Source organism: Penicillium nucicola (assembly GCF_028828085.1).
Source record: "Penicillium nucicola strain IBT 29836 chromosome Unknown utg000010l, whole genome shotgun sequence".
Lineage (NCBI taxonomy): Eukaryota > Fungi > Ascomycota > Eurotiomycetes > Eurotiales > Aspergillaceae > Penicillium > Penicillium nucicola.
In genome coordinates this window covers 2,910,625-2,926,095 of record NW_026643134.1, presented here as the reverse complement: position 1 = coordinate 2,926,095, position 15,471 = coordinate 2,910,625, and the positions used below count along the sequence as shown (strand labels likewise).

The window sequence follows — 15,471 nt, the reverse complement described above, 5'->3', positions numbered from 1 at the left end:
ACCGAGAAATGGCTAACCTGGAGGACAAGATCGGAGCTGAAGGATGATCAATGACCTCGGGATGCTCCAGAGTGTGAGTCAACCCGCAAAGTGGAGAGAGTATAAGATGCCGCTTTCCCCCAACTTCAATTTGCTTCACTTCTATCTTGAACATCACTCACGATTGAATCCATCATGACACACCTCAACTTCGTCACGCTAGATGTCTTCACATCCTCCCCATACAAGGGCAACCCACTGGCCGTAGTCTTCCTCCCGGAAGACCCAGCCCAAGCCTTGAACCAACGCCAAAAACAAATCCTAGCATCCGAATTCAACCTCTCAGAAAGCATCTTCGTGCACCCCGTGACCGAAAGCACGACAAGAACCATCGACATCTTCACGACAGACTGCGAGATTCCCTTCGCAGGCCACCCGACCATCGGCGCCGCATCCTGGTTCCTCACCCACTCGCCCAACCCAGCCGATGGACCCGGCGTCACCACTCTAACCACCAAATCCGGCAACATTCCCATCTCTGTCCAGGATGCCGCGAGCAAGTATGTCGCTGCGCAGATTGCGCATAATACGCACATCCACAGTGCCCGGTTCCCTGTCCAGGAACTATTGCGCTTGCATCCTACTCTGGCGCCGTTCTTCCCCAAGGATGATGTGACGTTCCCCTTGTTTTCTGTTGTCAAGGGGATGAGTCAGTTGTTTATTGAGTTGGAGACTTTGGAGGCTTTGGCTGCTGTTACGCCTGCAACTGGGGGCGAGTTTGTTTCTTCTACTCGGTATCTTGATGAGGGGTGGCAGGTTGGGCTGGTTTGTGTGTATTTCATTGTTAGAGGGGTCTGGGATGATGTTCTTGGGAAGGAGGTTGTCAGGGCGAGAATGATGTTGGGCAATTTGGAGGATCCTGCTACTGGGAGCTCTGCTAGTGGATTGGCTGCTTATTTGAGTCTTACGGAGGGAAAGCCTGGACAGAATCTGGATTATCATGTTGTGCAGGGTGTTGAGATGGGACGGAGGAGTGATATTGGTGTTGGGGTTTCTCTTGATGCGGAGAAGAAGATTGAGAAGGTTATTCTGACTGGAACTGCTGTGAGTGTCTCCGAGGGCAAGGTGTTGGTTCCCCAGGCTTGAATGTAGTATGCAGAACTAGAAAAGAGCTGGTGATGAAATTTGATATATTGCGGGTTCATCCCTTCATTGACTGGTACTTGAAGAGTGTCAAATGCACCTGAGCATGAGCTTGAATTAGAAACATCAAATCATGGTAACATGCTAGGACCAAGTCTCATGGCCCAATTAAAGCTTCTTCTCCTCGGCCAACTGTCTCAGCACCTTGATAGTGCCCTCAACAGCCATCTGGCTCATCTTCCTCTCCTTCTCAGCAAAAGCAGCTAGTTCCTCCTTGGAAACACCGGGATGTCTCCATTCGAACGTGTAAGTCATATAGAGCTCCCCATCAGCCCCTTGACTGATAATATTATTGATCTTGCTCCCTTCAGGCTGCACAAACTCGACACGGCTAATTTCAAACGCGGTGACAGTTTCCTGGACAGTCTTCTGAGACTCGCGGAAAAGAACGTCACGGACAACTACAGTGTTGCCATTGTCGTCGAAGGATTCACTGACGACCTTTGTAGATTGGATCGCTGCTGGGACGAATGTCTCTGCGCTGCGGATTTTGAGGAGTAGGCCATTCCAGATTTGGTCCACTGTCAGGACGGGAGATTGTCCTGGTGGGTTGATTGGAGCTGTGAAGGCGATGTTGTTGGTGGATGGCATGGTGATGGTGAGTTCAGTAGACTTGGATGTGGCTCAAAGGTCGATCGGTGCTCTTAAGTATCCAGATGACGACACCGATAAGCCGATAAGTAAGCTCGGCCTCGCGCGTTCTGCTGACTCATTCTCGGAGGAAACTCGAGGCCGAAGTATAGCCTCGGACTAGATATTGGCTTAGGATATGCTCATTTTGATTACTCACTGTCAAAATTGGCCACATGAACGGTCTTTCTCACAATAAGTATATGCTTCTATTCGCTGCTTGTGGGAGTGACTATATATCCATGTCTTGGCACTAGATTCAATGTTGCCCCCATTGCTTACGACGTGTAGGCAATGGAGGCGAAAAAAAATAGAAGGTGACAACAAGTCACTTCAAATTCTAGCTCAGGTTAAAGAAGAACTATCTACAAATCGCAAAATTGAGCTATGTGAGCTATCACAAATAATCCCACTTCCGCACTATCCACCTACCCATACAGTATGGAGTCTATGGACCTTCTTGTACTGAGCAACATTCATCCCAACCTATAGTTAAGCCCCAAATAAAAACCCCTCCACCCTAGGCTGATATTCTCCGCTAGCTGCAGATAAGCCCTGCCAAAGCAAGCTCATTGGCAATCTAGCGCCCCATGCACACCAAAGAAGGCAATGAGCGGCATACTTACCCCAATATTCGACAACTGGCCCTCTATTAGTTCCTGCAAGACGTAGCGATGAGTGGACCAAGGAGGGGGTTCTGATAAACTCCTATTCAAATAAATATGAACGACACCGGCCCCCCAAGACAGACAATCCGAGACCACTCCCCAGCGCAAACAACCAACCCTAACACCATGCCCGAAGCCACCCTCGAACAGGGCTACCAGCTAGGCGTAGACGTCGGAGGAACATTCACAGACGTCTACGTCTTCACCCCCCACGGCAAAACAGTACGAGCCAAAGTGCCCACAACAACGCCGGACCAAAGCATAGGCATCCAAAACGGCATAGCGAAAGCGCGCGAAATACTAAAGAGCGACTTCGACTGGTCGGGCGCGTTCCAATTTATCCATCACGGCACGACGACCGCTACAAATGCTGTTCTGGAAGGGAAGGGCGCCCGCACGGCGCTTGTCGTCACCGCGGGACACAAGGATATCCTTGCTTTGCGCCGGTCTCAGATTCCCGGTGGACTGGGTGCCTGGCTACATTGGACACCGCCTGAGCCGATTGTTCCGCTTGAGAGGGTTGTGCAGTGTAAAGAGCGGATGTCGGTGCAGGGTGAGACGGTTATGGCGGTTGATATCGAGGATTTGAGGGTCGGGTTGAGGGAATTGGTGTTGCTGAAGCCGGAGGCGGTGGCTGTTTCTTTGCTCAATTCGCATAGTAATGATGCGCATGAAAGGATCGTTAAGGAGGTTGTGCGTGAAGAGCTTGGGTCTGATATTGCGGTTATTTGTTCGGCGGATGTCTTGCGCGAGGTTGGTGAATACGAGCGGACAGTGACGACTTGTACAAACACGCTTGTGAAGCCGGTTGTGCAGAATTATCTGCAGAACTTGTCTGAGGCGCTTGCGGCCGAGAGTCAGACGATCCGGGTTCTGAAGAGTGATGGGGGCTTGACCAGTTTGACTCTTGCTTCGGAGCTGCCTGTGAATATTTTGATGTCTGGGCCTGCGGGGGGTGTTAGGGGAGTTGCAGATGTTGTGGCTCAGAGTACACCATACAAGAACCTCATTACGCTAGATATGGGAGGCACTTCCACTGACTGTGCGCTGATCTACAATGCTCAGCCTCAGCTCCGACGTGAGACTGTCGTGGGGAGTCTTTCTGTTCGTGCGCCGGCTGTCGATATCAAGACCGTTGGCGCGGGAGGTGGCTCTATCACAACCTATATGGAGCTCACCGAGACAATGCGAGTTGGCCCGGAAAGTGCTGGTGCGACGCCGGGTCCTGCATGCTATGGAAAAGGCGGAAGACAAGCAACAGTCACAGACGCAAACCTCGTTCTGGGATATCTTCCCAAGACCTTATTGGGCGGTGACTTTGCGCTTGATGTGCAAGCAGCCACAGCAGCCGTTGAAGAGATTGCGACGCAAATGAAGCTGCCCGTTGTTCAGACAGCAGAGGATATCATCACGATGATCAATGAGACTATGTATGGAGCTCTGCGTCTTGTCTCTGTTGAACAAGGTTATGACCCTCGCGAGTTCGCGCTCGTTGCCTTTGGCGGCGCTGGCCCTCTTCATGCCAATGCTGTTGGCCAACTTCTCGGAGCTTGGCCTGTTATTATCCCACCGTCGCCAGGTATCTTGTGTGCACAGGGTGATGTGACAACCAAGCTTAGACATGAGCAGTCTGCGACCTTTATTCGACTAGTCTCTGGGACAGATATTGCGGAGGCTCGAGAGCAGTATGATACTCTGGAGCAAATGGGCAATGAGACTCTGCGGAGATCGTCTGGAGAGAAATGGCCTATCACCTGGAAGGCTGAATATCAGGCCGACCTTCGCTATAAAGGACAGGCTTTGACCATTACCGTTGACCTCACGTCTGAAGATTTAAGTGCCGACACAAAAAAATGGCATGGTATATTGCGTCAAAAGTTTGATCAACAGCATCAACAAATGTTTACTTACTGCTTGCCTGACTTTGAGCTGGAATTAATGCGACTTGGAGTTGTGCTGGAAGATGCTTCTCCAAGCATTGCTATTCCTGAAATTGAGAAAGCTACAACCAAAAGTCCTTCCCCGGATGCAAAGATTGGAGAGCAGACAGTTATCGTGCAAGGCAAAGCGCAATTGGCAACCCTATGGGACCGTCAGAAAGTCACCAAAGAGGGAGTCCAACTGACGGGGCCATGTATCATTTCCGAGATGGACAGCAACACACTCATCTTGCCAGGATATTACGGTGAGATTGACAAGATAGGGAATATCCTGATCAATCCACTGGACAAAAAATCCAAAGTTTCCACAGAACACACAGCCGAATCGGCCAAGAAGCTCGTTGAAAGCACTCCCCTGGTTCCAACATTGATTGCATCAACTCTGGCATCCATCCGCAGTGAAATGGACCAGATGATGCTACGATGCAGCATGTCACCTGCAATCCGAGAACAACAAGATGAATTCAACGTCATTACTGACTGCAAGGGTAAAATGTTGGTAGGCCAATTCGGAAGCTTCATTACCCAATTCCTGGAAGTATGGAGCGGCACGATCGAAGAAGGAGACGTCTTCATCACCAATGACACATACCAAGTACAGGGTGCCATCAGCCATCTGAACGATGTCATTGCCTTCCTACCCATATTCCACGATCATCAGCTCATTGGATGGGCATCTCAATTCGGTCATTTGACAGATGTCGGAGGCATCGTCCCGGGAAGCATGTCAATTAATGCAACCTCTGTCTTCGATGACGGCGTCCAGATCCCCTGCATCAAGCTGTACGCACGTGGTGTCATGAACTCCGATCTAGTAGATCTGCTCTGCCGAAACTCGCGCCAGCCAGCATGGTATCGATCCGACCTGACAGCCATCGTAGCGTCATGCTCAATGGCAGCCACACGAACGCGCGAGCTAGCAACGCGTTTCGGAAGCGAGGTCTACCTAGCAGCGTGCGCAGAGTTGCTAACCCGCAACCGCAACGGGTTCGCGAAGATCATCGAGCGACAGTTTGACGACATGGAAAGCAAGTTTACCGATTTCGTCGATGATGACGGCCACGGAGTTGGGCCATGGGCTCTGACCTGTTCCATGAAGAAGACCGAGGACAATCGGTTGAGCTTTGACTGGAGTGGAACTTCGCCTCAAAGTCAGCATAGTATCAACTTCTATCTCTCCGAAACAATGTTCAAGATGTTCATTGGATATTACCTTATTGCCGCTGCAGCTCCCGGCACAGTCATCAACGATGGTTTCCACGATTTGATCGACGTGCATATCCCCCAAGGCAGCGTCTTGAGACCTATGCGTCCTGCGCCAATTTCTTGCCGTACCCATTTCCTAGGTCGGACGTTGGATATTGTGCAGGCACTGATCGGCCAGAAACAGGACTCCTACCAGGCTGCTGCTGGCTTCAGTGATTCACCGCATTTCTTCTACTCCGGGTTTAAGCCCGATGGAGAATGGTATCAGCTTTATCAAATCGGATTTGGAGGTGTACCTGCTCGCCAGGCTGGCGATGGACCTGATTGCCACTGTCTTTTCCCCGCTATCAAGTCCATTCCCACTGAAAGTATCGAGTTGAATTACCCGCTGCGCATCGAGGCAAATGAGAGCGTTGCTGATAGCGGAGGTCCGGGGTTCTATCGGGGCGGAAATGCACAGCGCACTTTGTACCGGTTCCTTGCTCGTGGGGAATTCAGTCTGCACGATGATCGGTGGTTCACGAAGCCCTGGGGATTGAAGGGCGGAAAACCTGGACAGAGATCGCGCAAGATATTGTATCGCCATTCTCAGTCTGCCGATGCTGCTCCGGAGATCTTGCCTTCGAAATGTGATCACATTCGTGTTGACCCAGGCGATCTGCTTGAATGGATTACTTGGGGTGGAGGTGGTCTTGGGGATCCATTGACTCGTCCTGCTGACAAGGTTGCCCTTGAAGTACATCGGAAGCTTGTCACCATTGATGGAGCTCGTCGTGGATATGGTGTTTCTGTGAATGAGAATTTCACAGTTAATGAAGCCGGGACTGCGGCTCTGCGGAGCCTAATGAGAGAAGAGCGTGCTCAAGTGAAAGCAGCTTCCATCTATGACCGTGGTGGCAGCCTCGAAGAGCTCCGGGGGACATGTCTGCAGGAGACCGGGCTGGAGGCTCCCCTTCCTCAGTGGGATACAGACATCTATGGTCCTCATGCCGGCCTGAAATACGTTAAGGACTGGTATAGTGAAATGAGAATTCAGAAGGACTGGAAACTAGACTGAAAGAAAGCATAGATCATATCTAGGAGGAATACATAACATCCGACCTCATCGTATACTTCACCCCCCTAAACACATCATCTCCACAATGCATGAGATTCCTCTGCTGGAAAATCAGAACAGACCCCGTCTTAGGAAAAACCCGCACACAATCCCTCGCCTTATAGCCATCCGTAAACGAAGTCGCACCCCCAAGAAGCGTATCAGCCTTCGCAAGGGACTCACCAGCAGACATGAAGCCCACATCTCCATCTCCATCCCCATCCCCAACTTCAACCTGCTCAGCGCCAACCTCCCGAAGATCGACTTCCCCATCCTCCGCAAACAAATAATACTTCTTTTCCGCCTCGGTAATATACGGCTGTAACTCGTCCATATCCTGCTCCCCCTCTCCATTCAAGTACAAGTGGATCGTGTAAAGAGATTTCTCTTTTCCATCCGGCGTAATATAGCACCCATCCCAATGAGGCCGGAAGTAATCACCGCCCTCATACCGCAGGAATCTCAACCGTTCGTTGAGTCGAGTGACGTTGTATACCTCGCCCCGCTTCGCAGGCCCGAGGCCCGTGACGGAGGGTTTATTCTTGACTTGGTCGATTTCACATTCTTTTAGGAATGGCATCAGTCGGTTTAGTATTCTCTGGGCTATTTCGGGAGAGTCGAATATCACGCGGCCGCTTTTGCGAGAGTCCACTGACATGACTTCTTTCCCGTTGCCGGCGTTTATCATGGCTCGTTCCCATTTAGGGGGTGACTGGGTTGAGTCTGGGAGGTCTGTTGTTGTTGATTGCTCTGCTAGATTGAGTAGCTCTTTGCATTCAGTCTCTGTCATAAAATTGTCGATTACTGCGGCGAAGCTGTTTTTGTATGCGATGATGGCTGGGTTTGTGTGCTCAAAGTCAATTTGATGGAGAATGGAATTTGGACATGGGTCCCTGAGGAAGTCTTCTGGGATCGAAGTCATGGTTGTACGCTGTTAAAAAGTTGGATGCTGACAGTAATTATTCTGCATTTTATTCCACCCCCCCCTCCTGTGCGGCTCTGCAAAAAGTGGGGACTGAACCTTGGCAGATCAAGGTTACTGACTCATCTTGTTTTTCAAAAGATAGTTAGTTAACTTAAGTTAGTCTATGTCAACATTACTGAGACTTCAAGGTTGCAATGAAGGACATTGATTCAACTAAATGGGGAAAGACAAAAGATACTGAGCAACATAAAAATCCCCCAAGGTTTGAATATCCCTGGATGAACCACGTTCTTCAATGCAGAAGCTGCGTCCATCTTGTCTTCAGTCTTGATGAATGACCGGAAAACTTGCACACACTTTCTGTTGTTTTTGTTGTATGAATGAGTGCATCAATGGGTGAATAGATGGTTGATGTAGACAATGGTTTCTCCTCGCTTGTTTCTTTTTTCTTTTTCTTCCATCTTGCATGGAAAGAGGAGGTCAATGTCTGAGTGTGATGGATGGAAGAATAGAGGATTTCCTCTCAGCTTTAAGTCAGGGTAGATCACCGAGTACTCAAAGCCTCCAGGCAAGGACAGTAATGCATCTTCCATGAATGACTGGGTACCATCAGCAACTCACAAGGGTCTTACACTTCAGCTTTAAGTCGGGATAGATCACCCAGTACTCAAAGCCTCCATGCAAGAAGAGCTCTGCTTCTCCAGGGGACAACTTTGATCTCAAGGAACCTTGCTGACAGCTTTAAGTCGCGGTAGATCACCGAATAATCAAAGCCTCAAGACAAGAGAACCCATCAAAACAAAACTTGATCCAGATGTTGGTGCCCATCAGCTTTAAGTCGCGGTAGATCACCGAATAATCAAAGCCTCAAGACAAACAACACCAGCTCCTGGATAATGCAGTGGAAGTAGAGTGCATGCCTTCCACCTTAAATCACGGTAGATCACCGCATATTCAAGGCTTCCGAACAAACAAGATCTTCCCCTCCTTCCTTCGAGAACGTCAGTACAAAAGTCATGTAACTTGCCCGCAGCTTTAAATCACGGTAGATCACCGCATATTCAAAGTCACAAGACAAGCCCACAGAACAGAACAAAACCACCCAAATCCTCCATCCCACCTGAACAGCTTCTTGTTTTCATTTCCTTTCCTTCCCGTTGTTCTCTGTTGATGAGATTGTAGATGTGTTGCATGCCTTCCACCTTAAATCACGGTAGATCACCGCATATTCAAGGCTTCTGAACAAACAAGATCTTCCCCTCCTTCCTTCGTGCGTGCCTTCAACCTGAAGAACCAACCATAAGTAGTCAGCATTTATCATGAGTGAGGCCAAGGGACAGTGAGATCATGTACCATGATGAGGTTCAAGCATGTTGTGATGATATGATGTGATGATGTTGTGTTGTGGTCGAGCAAGGAAGGTGTCATGCTCGAAGGTCATGCATGGTAGACATGGACATGAATAAAGATGAACATCAATGATGTATGACTGGATGAGGGTAAGCATGTATCATGGATAGGGGTTGAGGGACAGTGAGGTCATGTACCGTGATGATGTTCAAGTATGTTGTGATGTTGTGCTGTGGTAGAGCAAGTAAGGTGTCATGCTCGAAGGTCATGCATGGTAGACATGGACATGAATGAAGATGAACATCAATGATGTATGACTGGATGAAGGTCAGCATGTATCATGGATGGGGGTGAGGGACAGTGAGGTCATGTACCATGATGATGTTGTCATGTGGTAGAGCAAGCAAGGTATCAAGCTTGAAGGTCATGCATGATAGACATGGACATGAAGGGACATCAAAGAAGGATGTAGATGGAAGTGGCAGTAGAGGTAGCCGTGGAGGTAGCCGTGGAGGTAGCCGTGGAGGTGGAAGGGGAGATGGATGAAGAGAAGAAGAAAGATTGTTGGGAAGAGAAAGAGAAGAGAGGGGAGAAAGAGAAGAGAAGAAGGTCTGGGGGAGAAGACGGGGGTATTTATACCCCCGGGGGAAAATACCCCAGATTGGCCTGGGAAAGGGCTAACCCCCAGGGTTATTGTCCAATTTGAACCCTACCAGTTACTGTTCTGGGACAGTGAACAGGCAAGAACGACAGGAACATGTGCCAACAAAGACTGGAGCACACAATGCCTTCACGAACCGTCACGGCCAGCGGATACTTCACGGCGTTTCTCAACCGGCAACTTGATTTAGAGCTTCTTATTTCAGCCTCAGTATACCCCAGTTGAGAAAATTATTGTAAACAATTGGCAACTGCGTAGATCCAACGGGGCTCCGAGGAGAGCCCGTTGATGATGGGCCAAAAAATTTGGCTGGAGGACCCAAGTGGTGGTCATCCAGCCATTATAAGTCACCCCTGTGGATGTGTACATTTCCATGAATCACAATCTGAGCCTAGTAAAACTGCACTTACCAGCCCTTCCTTCCAGCCTACGCCACTAAAAGCATGTCTAGCCATATTACCATGCTCATTACTACAGATACAGCTTAACCGGCCATGGAAACTCCAACGCAACAGCTAGTCTTCAAATCTTGAGCGAAGTGACCTTGAAGCAGCATTCGACTTCAACCATATTGACAGGCAAAGCCATTCCAAGCAGCTATCCCACATCTCCATTTCATGTGCCATCAGAAAATCGCAAGCTTACCATTGTAGCTACCGTCTAGATGATGCCAAGGCTCGACGTCCTTTGAGCCGCATCTGCCAAGGCGGGTGCTCCAAGTAACGGGAGGATGGACTCTAGTGAGCTAATACTAGGAGATACAGAAGAGATACGAGACTGTCGTTGGGCTTTACAGAACAATCAGTCTAGACAAGGCCCGATTAAAGAAAAGAAATCATCGAATTCATGGTCTAAATCGTATATACAGGGGGAAAAAGGCGACAAACCTCCAAGAAAAAGAATCAAACACGCTCCACACCAACACTACTGGCAGCCTTCTCATCCTGCTCAGCCTGAATATCTCCATAGAGCTTAATCTCATGCGCCATTTTCCTTGCCTGATCAACGGGGTTCCCACCCCGTGAAAAGATCAAGTCAATATCTTCCAGACGGAGATTGCTGGTCTCGGGATAGAAGAAGTAGATGATGGGAATGAAAAGGAAATTCGTAACCATGAAGATCAGGTATGCCTTCCACTGAATACGGTTAATTATGACCGGCGTTATCATGACAACCGTGAAATTCCACAACCAGTTCGAGCTGACGCCAATAGCGGTACCCTTTGTTCGCGCTTCAAGGGGAAGAATCTCGGGGACGTACACCCACGGCACGGAGTTGATGGACATGCCGTGGATAAGCATATAGAGAAAGAAGAAGGCGACGGAGGCGGAGGCGTAGTTTGTTCCGTTTGGTTGGTGGACTTGAGATAGAAGGGCTGCTACCATCATCATGCAGACTCCCAGTCCAAAGGAGCCGATCATCATTGTTTTGCGGCGTCCCATGCTGTCAAGCTTGAAGGCCGGGAGCAGGGAGCCGAGCATGAACATGATTTGGATGCAACCGCCGAGAATCTGAGAGAGCTGACTCGATAGACCGACGTTTCTCTTGAGAACAGCTGGGAGAGGTCAATATTGTGGGTTCATGTTGAATAGAATGGTAAAACGTACTGGGCACGAAGTAGACAACAAGGTTGATTCCTCCAACCTGGTTCATGAGCTGAATGCCCCACGCGAGAAGCACACGCTGACCAGTCTTGACTTCATCGTTGCGGAAAATCTTCCAGATCGACTGCTTGTTGACTGCATCTTCCATTTCGATGGCAGACAGGATTCCCCTGCGCTCATTGACGATGAACTCATCATCTGGCTCTTTGTCATAAACAGCACAGAGGACTTCCATTGCCTCTTGCTCTTGGCCATGATTCATAAGCCAGCGAGGGGATTCGGGCAAACCGAATACCAGACCAATTACAAAGATAGCAAATACGATTTGCATCGCAATCGGGAGACGCCAGGCGATGGGACCGCCCACGAACGACATGCCAAAGTCAAACCAGTATGCGACGACGATTCCCACGGCCGTGAAAAGAACCTCAGAAGAGATGAGCCGTCCTCGAGTCTTGCCTTCACACATCTCTACATGCGTTCAAAATGGTTAGTGCAATCCTGAGTATCTCAGGGTCTGGGCGTCTTGCTTACCAGCTTGGTACATAGGGACAGTACTCGTTTTCAGACCGGTGCCCGCACCAGTCACCAGTCTTCCAATGATCAAATGCGGCACCGTGAAAGCCGTGGTCTGCAGGACTGCACCGACGATGACCACGCCCATAGCGACCCAGATAGTCCTGCGGCGACCAAGCGTCTCGCCGATGAAGAAATTGACTGCCCACGTCAGTCACAGTATCTCAAAGGTGTAACAGTGCGTAGGCTGACTTACCCAAACATCCCAGGAGACAACCCAGGTTGTAACAACTGACAATGATTCCTTCTTCCGAGTCATTGGGGTAGTTGAACTGTTTCCTCCAATCGTCGTTGCCGACAATGCCACTAAACACACCCTGATCATAACCGAACAAGATGAAAGCCACCAGACAGCAAGCCGTGACAGCCACCTGCAGGGACCGACCCCTTCCATACCAGGATCGCATAATTGCAGAGATTGTAATTGAGATTATACTTCAAACGAAGACTCAACTAAAGCCACAAAACCCGGGGCTTACAGGCCATGTTTATATGCCTACCATGCTGGCAGCACTACGCATGAAGCCTGCACCCCGACGATCCCACCCGCATTTTGAGATTAGAGCGATGAACGGGCCGTCCAATGGAGTGCGGCTGTGGGCTCTGCAGCGGGCCCTGGATGGGATCTGGGGAATCTGGAGTTGAGCCATTTACGCGGAGTAGGGAGTGTTTGCGGTTGGACTCTGACACTTTTCTCCACCTGCGACTGAATGAGGCAAGCCATCCACGCATTTCAAGTGCCGAGTGACGCCGCTCGGCAAGAGCCGACACCCTGGCGCTCCCGACTTCCTGTTTGGGGGCAGCGATGGAACAATGCTATTCCGGCTGACTGTTTAGGAAATATCCTTGTTTTAGGCAGTTGGAACCACTGCTCTGTATCATTCTCGTCATTGGCTTGATGTATTGATGCTTGTACTTGCTTCCCTGTGATGTTGTACGGCTTACGATGCTTGGTGGCTGATCTTAGCATGTTTAGCCCAAACTCAAACTAAACGACGCTGAATGTCTCGTCTGCAATCTTCTATTTCTAAAATCCAAATATCAAACATCTATATACCGCCCCAGATCCGAATGAACACATCACCCCATCGCGCACCTATTGGTGAGCGATCCTCAGCGATCTTTGAAAAACTCCCTCCAACTCTTTGACACCTGAATTAGCATTCTTCAGTCTCTTGGATGCCCGCTTCCTTGCTACCTTCACACTCCTGACATGATCCTTGATTCTTTGGTGAATGGCTCGAACTTCTTCAGTAAGTTCCAGTCCTTTCAACTTAAGAGCATCATCAACGGCGGGCTTGATCTTATGCGGGATCTATGTCATGATATGTTAGAATGTGACTATGTTCATATATTGCTTATACTCATACCTCAATGCACTTTTTGTGCACACCGCGGCAGTGCAGGCAAGCTTTGCGATTTGGTCGCCGAAGACAGATATGGCCTGGATTCTTCTCCTTGTGGAGGAAGCAGCGTTGGCAAGGTCGATCGGCGATTAGCACAGCTCTACGGTTCTTCGCCCTCGTAGACCAACTTCGGTTCCGAGAACTGACAGATATGGCAGAACCAGATTTTTCGCGTGCTTGACGAGCTCTGCCCATGGTGAAATCGAGTTGCAGTATGGTTGGGTTATTCTGTGAACGATTAGATGTCCTAAGTATTTGAGGCTTGTAAATAGCTCAGAAGCTGTGAGCTGAATTGTCTTGGTGAGAATATAAGCATATAGTGTGGCGCATAACGCCTTTTATATCCTATTATTAATTAAACACCTCTGCTTGGAAGTCTCATGTACAAAGGGAGAGAACAATAGACCTGTTTTGTTAAGTTCAACGGTCCATAATTGATTGCTCGACAAAGAGATCTAAACCATGTAGATTAGTCCAAAGCTGAAGTTTTACTATGAAACTTTGGGAACAATTGACCTCCAAAGCAGCGTGGCTATAGATGAAGGTGCTTCCAAGGTTGACTCAGTTGAAGTAAGACCTAAAAACAAGGATTGGAGACAGAGAACTGTGCTCGGACCGAAGACATGTAGTCAGCCCTTCCTGAGACGCTCCACCAAGCACTACACCCAACAGACAGTACAAAAAGTGAATGAAGCAAGTTCAAAAAATAGCAAGTTCACTTGACTCGTGGATCTATAAGACAGATTACATAATAACACAGCCCACTGTGGCGCACCGTGGCTGGAGGCGCATTGATTGGTCCGCGCATCCCGCCTTGACTCTGGCATCCTTTCTTCCCTTGACTCGGAGCATCAAATATTCTTAGATCGAATCGGAGCATATCATATACCACTCTTTGGACTAGCTCTTGATAACCGACATAAACTGGAATAATCAGTTCTAATACCGGCTGAGTGATCTGACCATTGACGAAAGAGTCATCACACGCACCATTATTCCCCATCACACTCCGTCCTAAGTCAATAGACAAAGCGCTCTATTCATATATAAAAAGACACAAAGTGAGCGTCAGATTGGACTCTGCCCCTGTCAGCGTTATCGTGAACTATCCCAGAGGCCCTCTCGCCAACACGGGATATCAACGACCTCAGCAATGAGCACCACAAACCAAAACACCACCCAAGGGACAATGGTCAGTACTGAAAATGACAATTCCCTACGTCTGGATTCAGAAATCCAGCTAGTGTCGTCACTAGCAAAGCTACAAGAGCTAGAACGCAAGGTAAGCCCTTATTCGACATCTTGTACGAATCACGATCCACAATCTGACAAAAGAAGATCCATGAACTACGTGAATTTATGCCTCAGGGTCTTTTGGAACCTTTGGTCCCAATCTCAAATCCAGAGAAAGTCACCGCAGACAATGCAGTGGCTGAGACGCCGCAGATATTCCGCGAGAACTTGACCGAGGCTGCGCGTGCGCGCGTTGCTGATGTTCAGAAATTTCAATCGCTTTGGCGGGATCCAACGCTGCAGCCTGTATGGGCGCATGTTGAATCGCGCATCATTGAGTCGAATGGTCAACTTCTGCAACCTTCGGGGAAGTGGGAGACGGACTACGATGTGCTTCTGGAGGAGTTATCAAAGAAGGAGAAGACGAAAGAAGATGATCAGAAGCAAGAGGAAGAAGATGCTGAGCGTGCGAAAGCTTTCTTTACTAAGGGAGAATGGCAGGCTGTGTTGGAGCGTTTCGTTCAGAGGGATGTACCCGGCGTGCGGGTTATCAAAGGCCAGGATGAGACTTCTTTGGCTGTGGCACTTGTCCGGGCAGGCATTGTGTTCCAGATTCAGGGCATTCCCGGACCTGAGGTTCCCATCTCAGAATGGGAGGTCTCCAGCAAGGTTGCAAGTCGGGCGCCGACAAAAATGGAGATTGCCATTTTGGACTGCTTGGGCTCGCGTCCTCGGAAATGGGATCTTGCGTTCTTATTGGTATGTTTGATGCTTAGATCGAGGAAAGAAGCCGTGCTGACTTCATTTTTAGGATATGATCTCTTCTTATGCGGATATAAAGCAGACACCCTGTGTCAAATGCAATCGCCTGACCAACACTGGCGCTCAACTCCCAACTCTCCGTCGACCCCAGCCATACCAACAATCTACCGAAGGACCACGCATTTACACATTTGACGCACTACACGCAGGCTGCATCTAGACCATATTATGT

At 49.2% G+C, this 15,471-nt stretch overlaps 6 protein-coding genes across 6 annotated transcripts; 3 read left to right on the top strand and 3 right to left on the bottom strand.

The window, feature by feature from the left end:
* Window positions 1-174: 174 nt before the first annotated feature.
* On the top strand, window positions 175-1,125 carry N7511_009659 (PhzF family phenazine biosynthesis protein; the record flags this gene model as incomplete). The annotated part of the gene is made up of 1 exon (XM_057132036.1): window positions 175-1,125. The coding sequence occupies one exon, from the start codon at window positions 175-177 to the stop codon at window positions 1,123-1,125; it is 951 nt and encodes a 316-aa protein (XP_056980024.1).
* Window positions 1,126-2,606: 1,481 nt separating this feature from the next.
* N7511_009658 (uncharacterized protein) lies at window positions 2,607-6,683 on the top strand (the record flags this gene model as incomplete). Its single annotated transcript, XM_057132035.1, has 1 exon — window positions 2,607-6,683. The coding sequence occupies one exon, from the start codon at window positions 2,607-2,609 to the stop codon at window positions 6,681-6,683; it is 4,077 nt and encodes a 1,358-aa protein (XP_056980023.1).
* A 19-nt stretch (window positions 6,684-6,702) lies between these two features.
* Window positions 6,703-7,644, bottom strand: N7511_009657 (uncharacterized protein; the record flags this gene model as incomplete). Its single annotated transcript, XM_057132034.1, has 1 exon — window positions 6,703-7,644. One exon carries the CDS (start codon window positions 7,642-7,644, stop codon window positions 6,703-6,705), a length of 942 nt encoding a protein of 313 aa, XP_056980022.1.
* Window positions 7,645-10,560: 2,916 nt separating this feature from the next.
* On the bottom strand, window positions 10,561-12,245 carry N7511_009656 (Major facilitator superfamily domain general substrate transporter; the record flags this gene model as incomplete). The annotated part of the gene is made up of 4 exons (XM_057132033.1): window positions 10,561-11,213; window positions 11,266-11,733; window positions 11,797-11,979; window positions 12,035-12,245. 4 exons carry the CDS (start codon window positions 12,243-12,245, stop codon window positions 10,561-10,563), a joined length of 1,515 nt encoding a protein of 504 aa, XP_056980021.1.
* A 689-nt stretch (window positions 12,246-12,934) lies between these two features.
* N7511_009655 (uncharacterized protein) lies at window positions 12,935-13,439 on the bottom strand (the record flags this gene model as incomplete). Its single annotated transcript, XM_057132032.1, has 2 exons — window positions 12,935-13,153; window positions 13,209-13,439. 2 exons carry the CDS (start codon window positions 13,437-13,439, stop codon window positions 12,935-12,937), a joined length of 450 nt encoding a protein of 149 aa, XP_056980020.1.
* A 919-nt stretch (window positions 13,440-14,358) lies between these two features.
* N7511_009654 (RNA polymerase II mediator complex subunit MED27 domain-containing protein) lies at window positions 14,359-15,459 on the top strand (the record flags this gene model as incomplete). The annotated part of the gene is made up of 3 exons (XM_057132031.1): window positions 14,359-14,526; window positions 14,580-15,236; window positions 15,289-15,459. Coding segments are annotated over 3 exons (996 nt in total), but the record flags the coding sequence as incomplete, so codon positions are not given.
* Between the last annotated feature and the right edge of the window lie 12 nt (window positions 15,460-15,471).